Below are 19658 nucleotides of genomic sequence, written 5' to 3'. Positions count from 1 at the left end.
TTGTGTCCACAACAAACACTACACATGCCCGGTCACAGGAAGCGTGACTGCTTCATGGCTCCATTATTCGACTGTTGCCAGGCTAACTTCACCACAGCTGCCTGTAATGTGTGTTGGACTTCTAAGTTAGCAGCATAGAGAAGAATTACATTAGTTGTTTCAAATTTGCTTTTTGGTTTTTTCCAGGAATTAGATGAACTACACACATTGTATACTAAAATGTTACCAGTATGAAATCCTGAGAATGTCACTGATTCTCATTCTGATACTGATACTGATGTTTTTCCCATAAATTCTGTGTGCTTCAAATAGCAAGTTAAGTACAGCTAGGCCTTTATTTGTGTATGCATGGACAACTGAGTGTGGAATATTGAAATAAATGTTAACGACAGTGGTGGGGGTTTCCAGATCCATTGTGTGAGGCTCATCTTTGGTCACAGAGGCACTGTGGGGGCATCCATGTGCCATCCATGTGACCACAGAGCACAGTCACTGCAAAGCACATGTGGATCTTGTAAGCAGGCTCAGAAATAGTATAACAACTACTCCTTCATGGTGTGCCTGTCTACAAGAAAGTACTAAGCAAAATTACTTATGAAAAAAAAAAATTTACATCCTTATGGTAATCTGTATAAAGATAATCAATGCAGGAAAATAGTCCCAATCACTGATAGACTGTATCATTATTAATACTGATACATGAGTAAATCTTTCACCGTTGTAGCTATATTTGTGCTGGACTGCACTAACTGCTCATCATCAGTCCAAAGTAACTGTAGTGGCACTGAAGTACAAAATGGCAATAAAGTAAATATTCACATGAACCACAAGGAGTTTAAAGTACTTAAGTTAAAAGTCTACTGCCCCCAACCTCAACGTATATCAGGAATGCAAAGATGAACCTGATAAAAAGTGAAAGACATAAAATATAAACCTCACTTTGACGTCAAGTCCAGGTTAAAAGCTGCAGTAATAAGATCTGAATCTGGTACCACTGCTACTTTTATACAACAGGAATGCCTTTGAGCAGTCGTATGTGTGTACATCTCTTAACCCCTGGGTCACACCTGTTACCTTGCTAAACCTTTGTCCCAGAGCAAGCTCAGGGGTCAAGGATCAAAGGTCATGGTGTCACATGACACTTCCTTGACAGATTTGTTTCAGAGTCCAGTCATACTTATACCTTCTACCATCTGAGAAATGACCTTTTTTTTTAGGTTGCTGAATTTTCTGCAAAGCAAACACCTTTATAATAACACCAATTATCAGCATTATTTCTTGTAAACTGAAACAAAAACAAACACAGGTTCTAATGAAATGACAGACTAAGGGTGTGAGAATAACTTTCAATTCATGACGGGTTTTCTGCAGTTAAGCAAGGATGATGCATACTGCAAATCTCTAACACAGACTTAACCATGCAGTCCCACATAACGCACTTCAATAACGTAACAGCAGCACTAAAAGATCAAGTTGCCAGAAAATACTTGAGCTCAATTAAGTCCCACCCACACCGGAGGAAAACGACTTTGTATTGCATAAATGTGCCTCTGTGTCAATTCTGGCTGATAAATGCCTAAAAGCTCCAGCAGAGTGGGATGCACTAACAAAATCGTATAGTACCTCGAGGTAGACAGAGGCAGAAAGAAATGAGCGATCAGCAGGAAGAATAAGAAAGCTGTGGGACTGTGAGCAAGTTATTTTCTTACTGCTAAGTCAGACATCTAAATTTTGTGCACACAGCTAATTGAGTTCCAAAAATTCCAGTCCTAAACCCCTATGCTCCAACTGGACACAACATAGGCACTCCTATGTTGATTTGCTGTTCGACTTTGTGTTTTCACTTAAATATGAAAAACCTCATTATGGTATAGGTAATATTGCAATTATGCCGCAGTGTATCTCAGGACGTGCTACGAAGTAACACCAGAGTAATGTAGCACCTGTGTAAGTAACAAGTAATGTGTAATAAACTCACTTTTTTTGAATAACATCCAACATTAGGCACCAGGCAGAGCAGATAATGGCACTGACATCAATAAAGCTTCATCAATATACTGAGACTCAGATTAATCCATAACATATTTTACTTTAATGTGTTCAGCGCTGTCACGCTGCTCTGTACCAGAGTAACGATGTTTAAACACAAAGCTCATTAGCTCAAACTGCAGTAATTTATGGAGAGCGAAATCGTGTTTGTATGTTTTCAATTTCATAAAACATTCAAAAGACAACACTGTAAACTTCCTATCCAGAGGGATAATATTACTGACCCTGTGAAATGAACAATAAGGCAACACATAATCTACTGATGAAGATTCTTCAGCCATTCTGAGCCATATTCTTGGTTACACCTGACTAAAGTTTGCACTGTTAAGTTTTCATACTACAACTTTTTTTTGCAAATCCACAGGCTGTTTTATTTATTGAGAAAAAAACTGTACCAGAATCCAGTTTAAAAAAACAAACAAATAGTATTTGACAAACAAATAGGAATGACGCCCAGTTCAGGCAAAACTCTGGGTCACTGAACTAACCAGCTAACAAAGACAACTTTCATTCCAGTTCATAACACAAAAAGATTCTGAGACACACCTCCGAGCCAACGCATCATCCAAGGCATTTACAAAAAGGAGCCCAGTGTAACGTAAAAGGTCATTTAGATCCCATTTATATCATTTACAGTTTGGTAGCATAGATCAGCACCACACCTGACAATCTGTGATGGGCAAACAGAAAGGTCAAAGGCAAAAAAAAAGAAAGAAAGAAAATGCTATTATATCTTGCTCCAATCACCTCAGCATATAGCCCTACTGCCAGACTGCACCTCCATCATTCAAACAGTGAATCACAAAACCTCTTGCAGCTCTGTCAACCAGAGAAAACACTATCTTCTTGTTTCTCACCACAAAGAATGTCAGGTATGTTTGCAACTCTGAGATACTGCAAACAATCCAACAATTTTTGTGTTCGCACACTTCAGGACGGGGGATAAGCATCCACGGGGCACTTATCAGAAGGGAAATCTGAGATCGGCAACTTGGCCTCCCTCTCGTCTGCCTCCACTGGTGGAGGTAACAATCCCAGATGCCCACCTTTGTTGACACTGTAATCAAAACAAAAGAAAGGAGCAAGTAAAAACAAGGACCGACAACCACAATCCCACATGAACGCACAAAGCAGAGCTCGTTCATCAAGAGCTCAGCGTCCGCTTCTGTCAACTTTTGCTGGCAGTGACTCGTAACACTGAAACAGAAGAAAGTTTTACTTTTACAATACTTAATTAGACCAAAGTAAAGGGTATTTTAAGAAATCTGGCAATTCTTGTTTTTCCTCCTCTTTAAAAGTAACGCAAAATCCATGACGATCTTCAAAAACAACAGGACAGACAGTTGAGTCTACAGATAGCACACCTGGCTCGACAGCTGGAAGGCAAAAGTATCACTTTTTTTAAAAAAGGGTGCTCGATCTCAGTTTTTAGGTAGCAATTTAAGGAAGGTTTTCACAACACTAGTGGTGAATTCTGTATTATATTTAAAGCTGTAGATTATAATTTCAGCCTTGTGATTAGGCCATATTAAAAAAACAAAACAGAAAAAAAACAAGCTGACACAACAAACAGATGCATTTGAAAATCAGTCCCAGTGAAATGCAGGACAACAGCATCTATTTTATGCAACACAGGTCCCACTGTGGGGTTTGATTTAAATGGCTAGTTGAGTGGGATACAGGAGGATCGGGTTCTCTTTTCTTTCTTTTGGGTTGTTTTTTTTTTTTTTTTTTTTTGGTAAGATGATCATGTGATCATGAAGCCCAGTGTTAACAATCAGTTGAATCTCTGAGTGGGAAGAATGACACACAAACTGGTGAACCGACACCTGTTTATCAGTATTGCAAGGAGGACTCTAGCAACCCACTCACTCCAAACAACCAGGAGGTGATCTTTAAATACATGCAGTTTATGTATTAAAACAGTACAATCTATAGAGGCACTACATGCATGTGACAGAAAGTTGATTTTTTTTTTTTTTAGTTTTGTTGCATATAATCTGCACATGAATGCACGAGTGTTCGGCAGGGAGGAAAGTAACAGTGCTGAGAATAGCGAAACATCCTCTTTCCACTGTGTTTGTTATCCCCATTCAGGGTGGTGACTTCTCTCTCTCTCTTTCTCCCTCGCTCTCTCTCTCACGCACACACACACACGATCCCATCTCCCACTCCCCACTAAAAGACCCCTGGTGTTCCCTGGACCCCTGTTTGGTCAGCAGTTTAAAGTTAAGCTCTGCCTATCCCGTTTTGTAAACACGGGCAAGCTGTGTTTTTGGGACGGGCTCGATTCCACACCAGGTGTACGCAAAACCACACACGAGTGGCATCTTTTTGTTTGTGCGTTTGTTCTTAAACAAACTGATCTGTAGCCCTCCACTTCAGCCTTCACTCACTCAACTTATGACAGCAGCAGCAGCAGCTATGTTACAAAGTCAGCACGCAGTCACTGATTAGCTCTCAGTTCGCTGAAGCCGAGCACGGCTAGCAAACTTCTCCGCTGGCTTCTCCTCACATCTCTATCCTGCACAAATCTGACATTACAACAAGGAACCGCTAGTTTTGGGTTTTTTTTTCCCTCCTCAAAGACACGACATACCCTCGCTGACAACCTGGAACTTGGGCAGCCGCAAGAAACTAGCGAGACTTGTGGCTGAGACACTTTCAATTTTGCGAAGGGGGGCGAAAAATGAACCCACAGCTAACTTTTCCATACCTTTTTTGAACGGCGAAGAGCTCCTCGTCGATACTATCACTTCTTGGCAGCCATGAACCCCGCTTCTGACAGCGTCGCCCTCGGCAGGAATAACGACAAAATCTGCCTGTTTTGTGCGACTGTGTGAGTGTGTGCCGCTCAACTCTTGCCAGTGCCCGTGATTTCTCCCACACCGCTCCTCTCTGCGTGGCTCCAGCAACAGCCGCTGCAGTTTTTTCCACCAGCCTGGCGCGGGAGCGAGCGCCCGGGATACTGGGCTGGCCTGAGAAGGGCGTGAACGCGCAGTTTGCAGGAGAGACGCCGAAGTGGGAAAAGTGGCCTTAAGAGATGGACAGGTCCGTGCGCTGTGACAAGGTAGTACAGATGCACACAGTGTAGTGTGTTAGCGATTGTGTAAAGGTTTTACTTGCCCTTGCGGTTTGTGTTTAGCTTAACCCAAACACATATGTAGTCTTCAGGAAATCTGACTTTACTTTTGCCATTTCTATATCGACTGCGTGCATTTAAAATAAAGGTTATCTGAATACTGAGCGACTTCACTATATATGAACTGAAAGAGTTATTTTCAGTAAAGCGATAAAAAAAAACCCGATGCACTCTGCGAGTCTATTCTCATACATTATTTGTAGTCCTGCTGTTGTGACATTTGTACAGCGCCATGTCCTTTCTGTTAATGGCAAACACGGTCATTATCGGTGACGGTAAATTATGACGTTACACTTCAAAGCACAAATTCATTTCCAATACTTCATAATCAAAAACTAATTATTCAAAACCTCATCTGTCTTGGAAGGACAGTTTGAAAGGAGGCGGCAAACAGATGGATTCAAAGGCGCCCTGAGTGCGTGCGTGCGTGCGTGTATGTATATGTGTGTGCATATGTCTGTTTGTGTGTAATAGTTATTGAAACGCGTTGAGTGCAGTTATTGAGTCTTTCGTTGACGTCATGCTTCTCTTAAGGGATGGTGACCAATGGAAAAAAAGAAATCCCCTCCTCCTGCTGCCTTCAGGCCCCCACAGCCAACTGAGTGTTAAAAACTAAACAGATATGAAAACACATGTAAGGAAGAATGTGTCATTTTTTTTCTAACAGTTTGTACACTTGGCAACCAAGTGTGTGTGTGTTTAGGTTAGAGTATCAAAATTTGGTGTGATAGATTACAGATTAAGGGTTTTGGTTTTTGCCTAACAGAAAGGCAATACTGGGTTTTGACAGGGGGTAACATTTGTGGCTTCGGTTTCACCTTGGAGGAAAAACGGTCAATTAACATAACACATAAATAATATCCTGGGTGGCAGCAACCTTGGTTTAATGGTACAGATCACATATTCTACCAGAGAATTTGGGAATAAGAGGAGAACCTGAAGGCAACATACTTGGGAAAAGGAGGAGGAGGAACTGAGCCAGAAGTTGACATGTGGGAATGACTCAAGTTTTTTTTTTCTCCTCATCACATTCCAGGCATTGTTTCCTCCTCCTTACTGCCCAGGTCCTGGGCACCGAGGCCAAGGACTTTCCAGGGCTGGAGGAGAGTGAGTATGAATGAATGATGGATAAAAGGAAGCGGAAGGATGACTCTGATTTTCTTCTTTTGGCATGTGCAGAGTCACTTTCTCCTTCTCCAATTAAATAAATACAATGAAGCGCATTGTTTCATCCTTTGTTGCCCCAGGCCTTCTCTATGAGTGCCATGCTTGTCTGAGTAATTTGAAGAATATGAGCCTGTAAAATTACAAAAAATATTTTGGTATCGCAGTCACATGCGGCTCAAAAGTGTCTAAATGCAAGAGAAAAAAAAGACACTTCTATATTTTTTGGACAGCTTTTTATGTTGTAAGCGAAGAACATTTCATCACAGTGGGAGCCGGGTTCAATGAGAGAGTGAGGCAGAGACAGGGAGATGTGAGTCAGGGTCGGCCGGCAAAAGAAAAGCGGTGAAGTTTGGACTGACTCATTGAAAGTAAGTGCACTGTCCCTGATAATAAAGCAGCAGAAAAATGACATGCAACTTTTTTCTTTTTTTCCCTATTATGGAACTAAGAGAAGCTGACAGACCACACAGGAGAACATCCATCATCGCTGTGAACCTCAGACACCATTTATCTTGCTACATTTCTGTCTCATACGTTTGCTCGTTATAATGTGTTATTCAAGTAAAGCCTCCAGAAAAACCTTTTCTTTTGAAATTTGAGGTGTTATCCATCCCCCGTTACTGTAAACCTCTTACTTCCAGACATAATGAGAATCTGCATCAGCAGATCAGAAACAGACCTTACAGAATGCGTCGGTTCAACTTTTTTTGGCACAAGACGACCGAGACCACAGCTGCAGAGAAGCTGCTCTGCAGCTGACCATAATAAAAGATCTTAATCTCCAATCTGGGAAATCAGCAGCCGAACATAAAAGTGATGCCAATGAACCGGTTTGATCATCTGAGCCCATTTAAAGATAATGAGTAGTATTAGAAGTAAGGCAGTGCATACAAGCATTTCCATAAATGCATACCAGCTCATGTAATTAAGCCAACACCAGCTTAGCTCAAGCCTGACTGACTGACAAAAGGTAGGCTCAATCTGACCATAATAGTGCATGTTATTATGGGAACAGAAGCCATTCAGGACACTGAGAGCATCAAGTGCCAGTTCAGCACATGACGCCTGACTCATCCTCTCTCCTCTGAGTCACTCCCTCCTTCTTTTGGTCCAGGATCAGTGGCTCTCTGCTCCTCTCTGCTAATGTCAACCATTCTACGGACTGGATACCGGCCAGCGATGCAGGCACTGCCCCGCTGAGGAAGAAGACTTTTTTTTTATTTAATTGTTTTGTATTCCACCGGGTGTTTCTCTAAGACAAAAGACTGGGTGTGATGACGGCGTGGCAAGAAGAGGGCAAAAAGAGACGTCACGAGGGACCGAAGTGCTGCTTATCTGTCCCAACAATTCTGTCATGTCCTAAAACAGAGGTTATCACACAAGGCAGACTGGCTGCTTGGAAATAAGAGGGCAACATGTGAACCTCAAGGGAAAATGTGATAACAAGGCATCACAGGAGCCGCTACCGTCTGCAGTGTATTCCTTTTCCTTGTTGCTTTTACAGCTTTGGCCTAATATCAAAGGGAGAAAAAAAGCTGTAGTTAAGCCCATTATACAAATGAGCTTTGTGATCTACTGCACACACTGATGCCATGTACATGAAAGGTGAAAGGTGATCCTCGAAGCAAAAAAGGCAAGCAACTCTAATAACATATGAGATCTCAATGTTAACACAGCTCTGCAAGATCAAGTTTCTCACCCGTAGTATTTGGCATTGCGAATCAGTTGATCATGTTTGTTGACGCTAACAGGCGTGAATGTACACGTGGGTCAAGAGGGCTGAAGCTGAAGCCAGTGAGGTGGGAATGTGGATGTTTCCCGAGTTATCTCTTCGGGGTTTTTTCAGCAAGGAGAGGACTGAAGAGAAGACCAAAGCTATACTGGAGAACTCATAAAGGAAGACCCTGCTGTTAAATGGATGGATAGGTAGACGGCAACTTTGGGGACCAGCAGCTCAGGCTTTTCACTTGACAACTGAGGAAATCTCAGGATTCACATTTTGTAAACATTGTTTTATCTTATGCGATCTTGAATTCTCCTCTAGCACTTGTAGAAACCTGCAATCAGCTGGGATCAGGTTATCTTCCAGTTTGCAAATGTTATCTGGAAACAGAATCTGCTAAGCATCAGTACCTTAACACGGTCACTGTGAACACGTTTATTCTAACATTGCTCTAGTCATAGTCAGGTTAATGTACAGATTGCTTATGTGCATAAACAACATAAGGTCTTTAACAGTAAATATTACCCTCAAAAGCTGTCGTTTGATCGGCTTCTGGGCTGTAAAATGTCCGACTTTCACAATGACCTGTTTCCAGTGGTCTCTTCACCAGTGCTGTATAGTGTACAGGTGCTGGGAGCTGGACTTTTGCAATGCAGTGGTCAGCAGCTGTGCATTACTAGTTCACTGTATGAAATAACATATTGTCTCCGGGAACAGGACATCTGTTAGGAAAAATGTTGGCTGTGCTGCCATGACACATTATGAAGAGGAAGTGTCAGTTGGCACAAAAGGAAACGGGCATCAGTGAAAGGAAACAGGAAGGGCTCACAATGTAAAGTCAAAAGCTAATATAGTACTATCTTAGCAACTTTAGACTTCATATCCAGGCCAGCTTCACATCAGAGAACAGAAACACTTGAGTTCAATTTATATAAAAATCGCAATATAGAAGTGTTTTACTAAAAAGGATTTATGGCACAGCCTTCTCCTGCGGCTTAATATGATTATGAGAGGGTAAATTCACAAACACGATACAGATGTGAGCCATTGCCGGTGAATGTGCTGCAGATTGCAATGTAATTGTATCTCTCTCTCTGCAAATTACAGCAGATCTGCTCAGTTCGCTTCAGCAATCCAAATCTTTTTGACTTCACATATCAGCTGCAAGTAAATAGGCTTAGGTGCCAGCCAAGTAGATTACAGCAGATTAGCTTTTTGGTTTATGTGTACAGTACACCTACTAAAATCTTTAGACAATGCCAAAGTCAAAGATCCAGAGTAATAAAACCAGCTGCTTTACCATCTACAGTCGTCTAAAGAATGACTGTCTTCACATCTGACAGAGTCGGTTGTTATGCAGCAGGTAAACAAAAAAATAATTCAGAACTCTGATGTGTTGTCTGTTTTCCACTTGCCCACTAATCATAATTTAAGGACAAAAAGAAGTTGTTTTTTTTCTAAATACTGCATTTGTTATTTTAAATCTAAAATCAAAAACTGAGAGACATATTCAGTCCTTGATGGAGCACTCCAAGTGTGATCAGAGGCATTCTGCTTGCCTAATTACCCACAGATGTGTCTACAACTTGATTAGTGTGCAACTGTAGCAAATTAATGGGTTGGATATAATTAAATAAGGCACAGAGTATTCCCAGAAGCACTCTGGCCTCAGTAATTATCAGGTCTGAGACAAAAACTCAACCGAACTGAACTCCAAGCAGAGTCTAGCAAAATCCAGGCAGTGCTCTTTACCTGGATAATAAAGTCCCCAACAGTAAAGCATGGTGGTGGTAGCATCATGCTATTGTGGCATTTCCCGGTTGTAACTTTCTGAAGAATGAATGCAGCCAAAAATGCAAACGCCCCTGAAAGAAGATGAACTGCTCTTGAACCTAGAGAGCAAAGGGAAGACAACAATGACTCGATACATACAACCAAAAAAATGCCACAGTGGGTAAAGGATAGTGTTTAAAAACCACAAAACGACTGTGGAACACCTGAAGACTTGCATTAAAATTTAAGCAGCTATATCCTCTTAATATTATTATAATAATATTTTCATATTTTTGGAAAACAAGAGAAAGATTTCAGTGACACTTGTGTTTGCATTAGGATTTACAAAGTTCTTTCTTATCTTAAATATTTCTAAACATGCATTTTCACTCTTCATGTTGGTTTATTAAACACAGATTGCCCCATTTCTAAACAATGTGTACAAAAAGTAAGTGGTCTGAATATTTTCTAAATCCACTGTATAAACTACACTAATGCTAAAAGATACTTGAAAAGCTTGAAGCTGGAAATCTAGGGCAATGGTGTCTTGTGTATTTAGCTCTGATTTCAGAGCAAACATATGGTATTCCCCATCATATCACGAACCTCTCCAAACAAACTGAAGGCTTACGTGATGTAAATACATTTATTGAAAACACAAACACTTTTCACACAGAAAAAAAAGAAAACAAGAATGGCACATTTTTCACCTCAACAGAGCATGAAAGAAAGACAGTATCTTCAACAGTATGTCCTGGGTATGTAAATACAAATCCACTGACAACACATCTGATAATGACTTAGATATTGTTCTGGAGGTTGCTATAAACAGACAGTGAAGACCGAACAGGAGCAATAACAACAGAAAAGTGTTGTAAATATTCTCTGATTACTTTATAAAACAAACTATGGCTATGTTAATAGTGTGTGAACAGGTTTACAAAAAAAAAAACAGAAGTAAAAAATTATAAATAAATATGAGACGCTACATTACCCTCGCTTGTATCACTTTAGCAGAGTAACAAAAGTTGTTTTAAACTCGGCTGAAATGAGAGATCAACAAGAAGATTGGACGTAAAGAGGAAGGGCATAAACCAGGAAGGAGCGTCTGTTTAATGTCCTGTGAGTCAGTCCATTGCATCAGCTGAACTTGAATCCAATTATCTGAGTCAAACAGCAGTAAAACACATGATTAAAATTCTTCACAGCTGAAACGGGAAAAACATTCAACTATGGTGAAGCAGAAGCACAAGAGTGGCCTGTACATGAACTAGGAGAGTAAAGTGAAAATTACATCAAGTAATATGTAGAAAAATCTAAATTGGAATGGAGGATGGAGGTATCTCTTACCTGTCCAAGCGGTTGACCACCTCTCTCACAGTGCTGATGAGATTCTCGTGTTCTTGAGGGTTACTGACAATGATGCTATGGAGCTTCTTCATGTAGGAATCAATGGTTTCAAGAGTGGGTGTCTCTCCACTGCCTGTAGGCCCACAAGCGTGTGTTTTTCAGGTCAAATATGTTCACAGAAAAGCACAGATATGACCAAATACGGCTCTCAAGCAAGAATAGATAACACAAGCAAGATTTATCACATTGTAGTAGGACGACTCATACCACACGGTCATGCTGGACACTGTTGACTTTTCCAAAGTAATGTCAAAAATGCTTCTGAACGGATTCCTGCATTTCCAGACACATGCTAACCTACAATTCCCCAAAGCGACCCTCATACTAAACCATAAATCTGGCTCTGTTACAACCAGAGTCCCAACTACTGCCACTAGCAGAGGTGCAACATACAACAGTAAAATCTACAAACATGAATTGAGCAAGTTCTCGTTCAAGAGACCTTACAGTCTTTGTTGAGCTTCTCAGACACTAGACTTGAGAGCATTTTGCAATCAACTTTCAGTGTGAAGCTCTTAGGAAATAATTCCAGGAGCGTTCTGACTATTTCTGCTGTTTGCAGACTCTGCTGTCTCTGCTGTGAGAAAGACATTCAAACAGGTGTGGGAGAAAACTGCCAGGAAAACATCACAGCTGTGAACTCAGCATAGACTTTAAATGTAGATGAAACAAGAGTAAAGATAGTGGGAGCAAATTCCATTTCAACAATAAATTACATTAAAATAAAGAATTCCCTGATTCCCAGGCTCATTACAAAATAGTCTACAAACAAAAAAATTGAGTTAGCCGTGTTTAAATGTGTGGATTAATAGAAGATTCTGGAGCTCAAGGAATAAATAAATACTTTGTCTATGTGTATGTATGGTTCATCATCTTCAACCGTGACTGTAGAACTAATATCTTACTACACTGGTTTGTGTGTGTCGAGGGATGAAATACTGTTAGTGGATCTTAAGTCGATACCAGTTTATGATGTGCATTCATCAGCATCACACTGAGCCCAAAAGTGCAATTGCACAATTTAAGAAATAAAAGCAGTGGATTTCTATCTTGTTTTTTTGCAGGGTTTTCCAATTAGGTACAAGGTACTTTTTTATTACCTGCTCGGCCGGGGTTCCAAGCAATCCAAACAGGTACTAAATACTAGGTATATATTCGGTTCGACGTCCACCTTTGTTGTAGCGTTCGTGTCGCATTTTAATTACGCTGCTATGACAACAAGCATGCAAACAAGGTACTACTGGGTTGTGATGGAAAACCAGCCGATCCAAGTCAATCCGTGGCGACTCGACCCAAGTAGGTACTAATGGAAAAAGAGCTTTATTAACGCGATCTTTGTTTGACACCTTTGTGAATGCAGGATCCACAGAATACTGCTGGGTGCTCTCACCAGGCAGGGGTATAGTGGAGAAGCTAGAGCTGAGAGCCTGGCGCAGGGTCTCCAGGTGTTGGTGAAGGAGCCCGTTGCGTCCCCTCTCCTGCATGACGTCCCCTTCCAGCCTCTCTACAGCGCCGCGCATGCTCTCCACGTGCTTCTGCAGGGCTGCGTTACGCTCCTCATACTCCATGTTTGTCTTACGCAGCTGCCGCAGCTCAGCTTCACGTGCTTTTGAGGGAAACGTATGCAGAAGAAAGAACAGTGGTAGATCACAGGGGGAGCTCTGGGGCAGATGACACATCTAGACATAAATTTTTCATTTGCTCTGAGAGTTTAGGACATCAGTGAGTTGCAAGCGGAGCTATTTTAGGACAGTGCCCATAAAGTGTGGTGGTCCTTAAAGTAGCAGAAGAATGTGTTTAGAAACTAGACAAATGGACACAAAGTTTAAAAACAAATAATCATTTTTAAGAAGACAGCAGGTTGGTATCGAGCTCTTTTACCTTTGCTGTGGTTTAGAAACTCCTCTGTGAAGATCGGTATGTCAAACACAGTTCTGTCCTTTCCCTCTGCATCCTTCTGTTTATAACCGGAGACAGCAAGACAGAAGGAGATAAGCTCAACTGTGAAAACACTTGGCCACGCAGACTGACAGCAAAGAGGTGGTCATTTATCTAGCTGGGCTGTGTGTGGGTGGGTAATTGATTTTATACCTAGCCACCGGGGAAATACAGTGATACAGTATAAGAAATGAGGAGGTAGACGTAATCTCATCAGCGGTGCTTCTACAATATCAAAGGCTCTGAAATGGTTTGCAATAAATTTGCAATAAAATACATTTTGAAACAGAAGCGCAAGACGCAGCAGAGCTTTAATCCCCTCCTCTAAAAGAATGCATCATCTTTCCTCATATCTTAACATAATGACATTAATGCTGAATCCTCATTAAATCCAAAACACTGGTATTCCCTCAGGAATCTGTGATTCCAAGTCAAGTCACCTTGGCTATAACCCTTCAGAGTGTGCTGAAAGACTTACAAAGGAAACCTCTTAAACACACGCAGAACTTAATAAAAACGAATTACACAGTTAGTACAAGGCAAGCGTTTGGATCAAAAAACACAGCACCAAAGAGGATTAAGCCCGCTTTAGTCACGCAACAATAGGCACTTAACACACAGAGCAAGATGAGGGCAAACAACCCAAGAAGTTTCCTGGGTGACAAAAGCCAGAAAACACACACATATTAAGAAAACTTTCAACTAATGACTAATTCTCTTTCATTTCATGCTATTACAGCTTCCTCATAAATACTAATAAAGAGACCATGATGGAAAAATTACATTAGCACCAATATAGAAAAACTAAAAAGAATGTGATTCACAAAATGCCACATTTGCTTCGTTTTTCTGTAAATACACCATGACCCCAACATTTCTTCTGTTTGCTTTACAACCGCTAAAATGCTGACTAAGTATATAAAGTGCTCATGTCTTCCTCTTTACTCGACAATGATATCCCCCTCAACATAATGAGTGATCTTATCTCGTTATTAACTTTGTGTTTGAAGTGTTTTAAAAGACAGAGTCAGAGTACGTGTGAACGGACGGGGACGGAAAGAGTCACTGACCTCGTGAAGGGCCTCGTTGGCTACCTGGTGTCCGACATCTGGAGTGGAAGGAAAGAAGCAAAGAGGACAGCCGATGATTCATTTATCTGGAGAGGTGTGTCTTTACCACAACACAAACTGACAGAGTGAACAAAAGTAGTTCAAGTAAGGACAAAAAAAATCCCCTCACTGCACTTTGTATTGTGAATCACCGGGAACAAAGCAGGGCATCAAGTTCAGATCACGTTCTCGTATTTTTTTTCAAGAGCACAGCTGTTTGTGTCGTTAACATTTCTGGGATTTAAAAGGAGAGAGCTGAAGGAGAGGTAATGCCGACCTTATGTCGAGCAAGCAAAGCAACAGCCTCTTGGCCTTAACTTGAACTGTTACTCATGAGCTCAACTAAGAAGTTGCAAAGTATCGTTTTCGATTTTTCCGCTGAATGAGGAAAAAACAAAGAATTTGTTGTGATTTATTTTTTACTAAATACTGAAATATGTTCAATTACTAAACTGTAAGCAGAAATATGTTAGTGGTCTCTGTTAATCAGAATAGATTTGATAGTTTTGTTTCGTCACAATCGACTTAATGTGTATGCATTATTAGTATTTTTATTCATTTAAGCAGAAAATCACAAAAGTATTGATGAGAATTAGTGTCCGACTGATATTAGCAATTTACTGGTATATCTGCATTTGTATTTTTAACATCCAATAAATATAATACATTTAAATTTTTAAAAAGGAGACGGGAAAAACACACTTGGAGCATGTTACGAGTGTTAATGTTGTGTATTTTGGCTAGGGAGTGTTAGGAAAATCTTTTTATTTTCCTCTGTATGTGTGTGGAAAAAAGAAAAAATATCAGCCAAAAATCAGTATTGATATCAGTCTTATAAATCCTATATCGGTCAAAAAATATATATCGACTCTAATGAGATATAATTTTACAAAGAAAAGCCCTAAATGATCATTTGGTTCCCTGTTCGAGGACTCCTTCAAAACTCAACATTTTCCTCCCCTGAAGAGAGATTTCAAACTTCCATTTTGTGTGATAATGATTTTAAAAGACAAACAGGAACCACAAGAACACACTGACTGCTCACTGTACGGTATGATTTTCATTAGATACACGTTTATGTGAGTCATCCTGTCTGGAAGGGATTTGCGCACCAAAGAAAGGCTGGATTATCCAAATATCATCAGACAAAGGAAGTAACTCACTTGCCAAAAGCTTTCAAACGGCAGACCCTAATGGATGGTGGGCCACGAGCCAAACTTTTTATTTTCAGCATTCAATGCCAACCAGCCACCCTGCTGTTTTCTGACCAGATCTCACCTCCCCTGTGCCTCTTGCCCTTCTGCTTCTCCTGGACCTTCCTGGTGAAATGTTTGTAGGCCTCCGTCTTCTGGTACTTCTCCAGCTCTCGCATGTAGCGCTCCTTATCGCGCTCTGCCTCATCCAAGTATCGCTGCAGAGACGAGAAACAAAGGTGAGAAAAGCCGGGGAGACTTAGATGCAAAAGCTGGAAATAAGATTTGTGCAAAATATGATGGAGGAGGATTGTGGGTTAGATTGTGAGATGAGTGGGAGTAATTATTCCTAATCAGTATGAATTCTTTTCAACAAACTAAAAAAAAACAACTGCAATTTTCCAATATTAATAACCTACATTCGCTCAATTCATAGAAGGGAGAAAAAGCATCTTGTAATATAATTAGTAGAAAAGCTTATTAAACCATCTCCATTCAGAGGTCTCGTCCCAGCGTACCGCCTAATCAGGCTGAGCTTTCGACTCTGTGTGAAACACATCGTCAGCAAAGTTGCACATGCTCTTTGCCAACTTTGGAAAACAAAACATGTCCAGACATTTCAAATATTCTCTGTAAAAATAGCAAGAAGAAAAACTCCCACACTGAATAGTATAAATACTTGATTAAGAATGAGGATTTTTCTTCTCTTTTGCTAGTATTTGTGAGCTGTTCATGAGAGCTAAAGGGACTCCAAAATGATTACGGTTCTGCTGGATCTTTAAATGTGCACCTTAAGCTCAGTGGTCCATCTATAGATTGGGACTGGAATAAAAAAGTTAATCTGTTAGAACAAAACTCCAAATGCTTCAATCATAAGACGATGCTCGTTTCTGCTGTTCTTGTATTGCATCTGAGGGCATCAAGCTTCGACAATACAATCTGTTAGAGGCCGTCAGAGTTTCTTTGTCAGCTCCAAACACATGGTTGCTATGGATTCTAAGGGAACTTTTTCCCTAAGCCGTTTTTGTGCAAAGTGAAAAATTACATGACGCTTTGCTGGTTTGAGGTATTGTTAAATCTGGCAAGGGATATTCTGTGTTGGCATGTTCCAGATGAATATTGCTTGCTTCTGCTCTCTTCATTTTCTTTCACTGCTTTCTCAAAAGCTGCACTCCATAGTTGGACGTGAGTGAAAACATAGAGATTTGTTTTTAATCCTTTTGCAGGTAATCTTAAAACAGACTCGCATACAACTGGAAAGAAATGCAACAGAAATGTTTTGACACATGTCTCTCCGCCACTGTGGGCTCACTGTGTAATCCTGTCTCGAACTTCTCTGCTGACCTGCTTCTCCTCGGGGGGCAGCTTGCTCCACTCATTGCCCAGCATCCTTGTAATCTCTGGAAAGGGCACGTCTGGACGCTCTGCCCGTAGCTGCTCCCGTCTGTCGTTCATGAAGCGAACGTAGCCCGTCAGGGGGGCCTTGGGAGCGTTGCTGTCCTTCATTGGCTTCTTCCTCTTCCTCCCCTTGGTCCAGCTGCCACGTCGGGGTTTCTGCCAGATAACAAAAATAAACATGTTTTAAAGGTTCACGTAGGGGTTCTACCCTGACGTGTACTGGCAAGACTTTCTTTTAGTGTGAACTGGAATTTTTATTAATTTATATATGTATTTTTTTTTTAACGTGTCATTCGATATCTGTGTGTTCACCTCTTACCTCATCTCCGTTTCTCTGGCTGTTGTTGTCAGCATTGGCTCCAGGTGAGCCTGTCTGCTCATCCATGACTCTTACGAGGGAAGATTAGATCTGGAGGAAAACACTAGATGTTAGAACAAAAAACATTTCACAGCAGAAACAGCCAATAAACTATTTTTAAAAAATGAATATACGATCTCAAAAGGCCAATGTTTAGTTAACCTAAAGATTGTGCCATCTATGGCAGTCAGGTGAAAAACTAGGCCATAGATTGCTGCCCAAAGGTGGGTTAAGCATTTTGAGACTGATCGGCTTCTTGTCCAAACTCCACCCAGGTGTGGCAGCAAAACAGTCTCTTGGCCAGCCACATTTCCTCTAATAGAAATGTCTTGCTGCTATCAATCACAATTGAGCAAGTAAATGAAAAAAGAAAAACACAACACATTCACTTCTCAAGCACTAACGCAGCCTATTTTTAACAGCAGCAGTGTGGCAGTATTGCCTTAAACTTGGAGATAAGAGAACACCACTGAACGTGCTAAAACACTCTCTCAATAAAACCGCACTCACTCACTGAATATCAGTGCTTAAAAAAATGAGATTAACTTGGAATCGCCATATTTTTGGAGCCTCTAACCCACTTGAAAACACTACAAAGCATCGGTGCAAAAAAACACCAAATGAATGGCGGTAGCACTGAATTAACCTGTGCTGATTCAGGCAGCTGCAGCCCAGGTTGAGCTCTAAATATAGGAGCAACACTGTGCATTTTAACCTTTGACCTCTCCTTTGACAACATGGGAAATACACCTCTTTAGCCTGGATGTGGTTTCTGCCCTCTGCCATTAAATACTGTGGGAAAAGTCACAGAGGAATTAGTCAGTCTACCACAAAAAGCTCTTATGGAAAGCCCCCCCAAGAAAAGAGGGGTAAGCCAGGGTTTTCTTTCTTAGACTTTTTTTTAAGACCCTGAAAAAGTGATAATAAAATCCAGTGATTCTGCAAACTTATCCCCCATCTGTCATCCAAGGAAGCTTATTTGATTTTACTTTAGGAGTTCTGGGTTAGGTTGTAAGACGCTGGGTTTGACTATGAAAAAAAAAATCTCACAAAGAAGAAAAAAAGAGCACAGAAAAGACTAAACGATGCTCTGTGTAGCAGAAAAAGGCTATGCCACAGTGCCCTCTGCTGGACCTTAGCACATGATGCATGACTCAAAGCTCTTTTCTCTAGATAAAATGGTCCACTATCACAATCTGTGAGATAAAATATGATGTTTAATAGTTTCACTTTTTACACGGTGGCATATTCAAGCAGCATGTGATCACCATAAGGCATATACCAGAGTGCGCTTTGTCCTTTATTATAGTATACAGCTTTACCTTGGTACAAGGAGGTACCTAGGCCAACTGATGTTCCTATATTTTACACAGCAGCAGCTATAAATTATTAGACACTACAGGATGCTGTTAGGTTTAGGAGCTCTCTTTCAGTCGTTACGACGTTTATGTATGTGTATGTGGGATCTTCTCTGTGTGATAATCAACCATTAGCGTTTAGCCATTAGCGGCCTAACCCCTGAAGCAGTATGTTTAAACAGTAACACGCTAGGCCAGATAGTGATTAGACTTACATTTAACTTACTGTAGCTAGATGTTTATGTGGGCTATTATACTGATGTATCGCTAAAATTAAATAAATAAACAATAATCCATTTGGCCAGCAGGAATAGCGAACTATACTGGCTGCTACATGATGCTAACATACACTTGCTAAGCAAAGCTAGCTTCAACAGCTGCGACAGGCAAACTGCACTCTTGGGCTGTGTGTCAGCTGAATGGCAATCAATCGACTTAAAAAAGGGAGACATATTCAAATGATAATTATCAGAAGTAAAAAGCTAACACTAATACATTAAACTTCTTAGCTGATTGCGAAGTGTGCTCCTAGCTAGCGTTAGCAATCCATTAGCATGAAGATGGGTCATCGAAAGCCTTTGTTTTCATTTAACCTTGACATGTGATTTGATACATCAGGAATCGAAATATTTTATATGGATATAACGGAAGCCACTGTGTGAAAACTAACCTTAGATAACGCACCCTCTAGCTGGAGCTGCCCAGAATATTTTCCTAATCAAAACAATAAAAATGTCCACTCAGATAGAATCGCACCGGATAGACAGAAAGCATGGGGGCTCCTGATGTACTTAGTCCTACTACAAACGGTTTTCCCTACGCGTATGATTTGATGTTTCATATTATCAATGCTTTTTTGGCAGTTATGAGAAAAGCAATGTATTTATAGCGCAATGCGACCTTTCTGAATATATATATATAATAGGCAATACATTTATAAATTTGACTGTAACTGGGTGGTCTCTGATTCCACCCATGCAAAACAAGCACGAGAAAAAAACAGCATAAGAAACGAAAATTAGAAAATATTTTCTACGTGA

The 19658-nt window shown here is 40.6% G+C and overlaps 2 protein-coding genes across 4 annotated transcripts in view; both read right to left on the bottom strand.

Moving 5' to 3' along the window:
• The window catches only part of peak1 (pseudopodium-enriched atypical kinase 1), a 106701-nt gene extending 101588 nt beyond the window's left edge, over positions 1 to 5113 (bottom strand). The window contains exon 1 of one of the 2 annotated variants that reach the window (XM_063479237.1): positions 4766 to 5113. The gene's annotated coding sequence lies outside the window, so the exon portion shown is untranslated. Of the gene's footprint in view, positions 1 to 2906; positions 3004 to 4765 lie in introns of those variants that run through there. The other variant, XM_063479238.1, reaches the window with a different exon arrangement.
• A 5391-nt stretch (positions 5114 to 10504) lies between these two features.
• Positions 10505 to 19370, bottom strand: hmg20a (high mobility group 20A). Of its 2 annotated transcripts, XM_063479235.1 has the most exons (9): positions 19289 to 19370; positions 17222 to 17311; positions 16849 to 17058; positions 15590 to 15722; positions 14273 to 14310; positions 13146 to 13221; positions 12655 to 12870; positions 11205 to 11337; positions 10505 to 11018 (listed from the first exon to the last, which is right to left on the bottom strand). In XM_063479235.1, the coding sequence occupies exons 2-9, from the start codon at positions 17285 to 17287 to the stop codon at positions 11015 to 11017; spliced, it is 876 nt and encodes a 291-aa protein (XP_063335305.1). In that variant the 5' UTR covers positions 17288 to 17311; positions 19289 to 19370; the 3' UTR covers positions 10505 to 11014. The 2 variants fall into 2 exon arrangements, with proteins under 2 accessions (XP_063335305.1, XP_063335306.1); XM_063479236.1 differs by lacking the exon at positions 10505 to 11018 and having other exon boundaries at positions 11201 to 11337.
• Between the last annotated feature and the right edge of the window lie 288 nt (positions 19371 to 19658).

The sequence above is a fragment of the Pelmatolapia mariae genome, linkage group LG7, assembly GCF_036321145.2.
Source record: "Pelmatolapia mariae isolate MD_Pm_ZW linkage group LG7, Pm_UMD_F_2, whole genome shotgun sequence".
Lineage (NCBI taxonomy): Eukaryota > Metazoa > Chordata > Actinopteri > Cichliformes > Cichlidae > Pelmatolapia > Pelmatolapia mariae.
The sequence above is the reverse complement of the archived record's forward strand: the minus strand, read 5'-3'. Positions and strand labels throughout refer to the sequence as shown.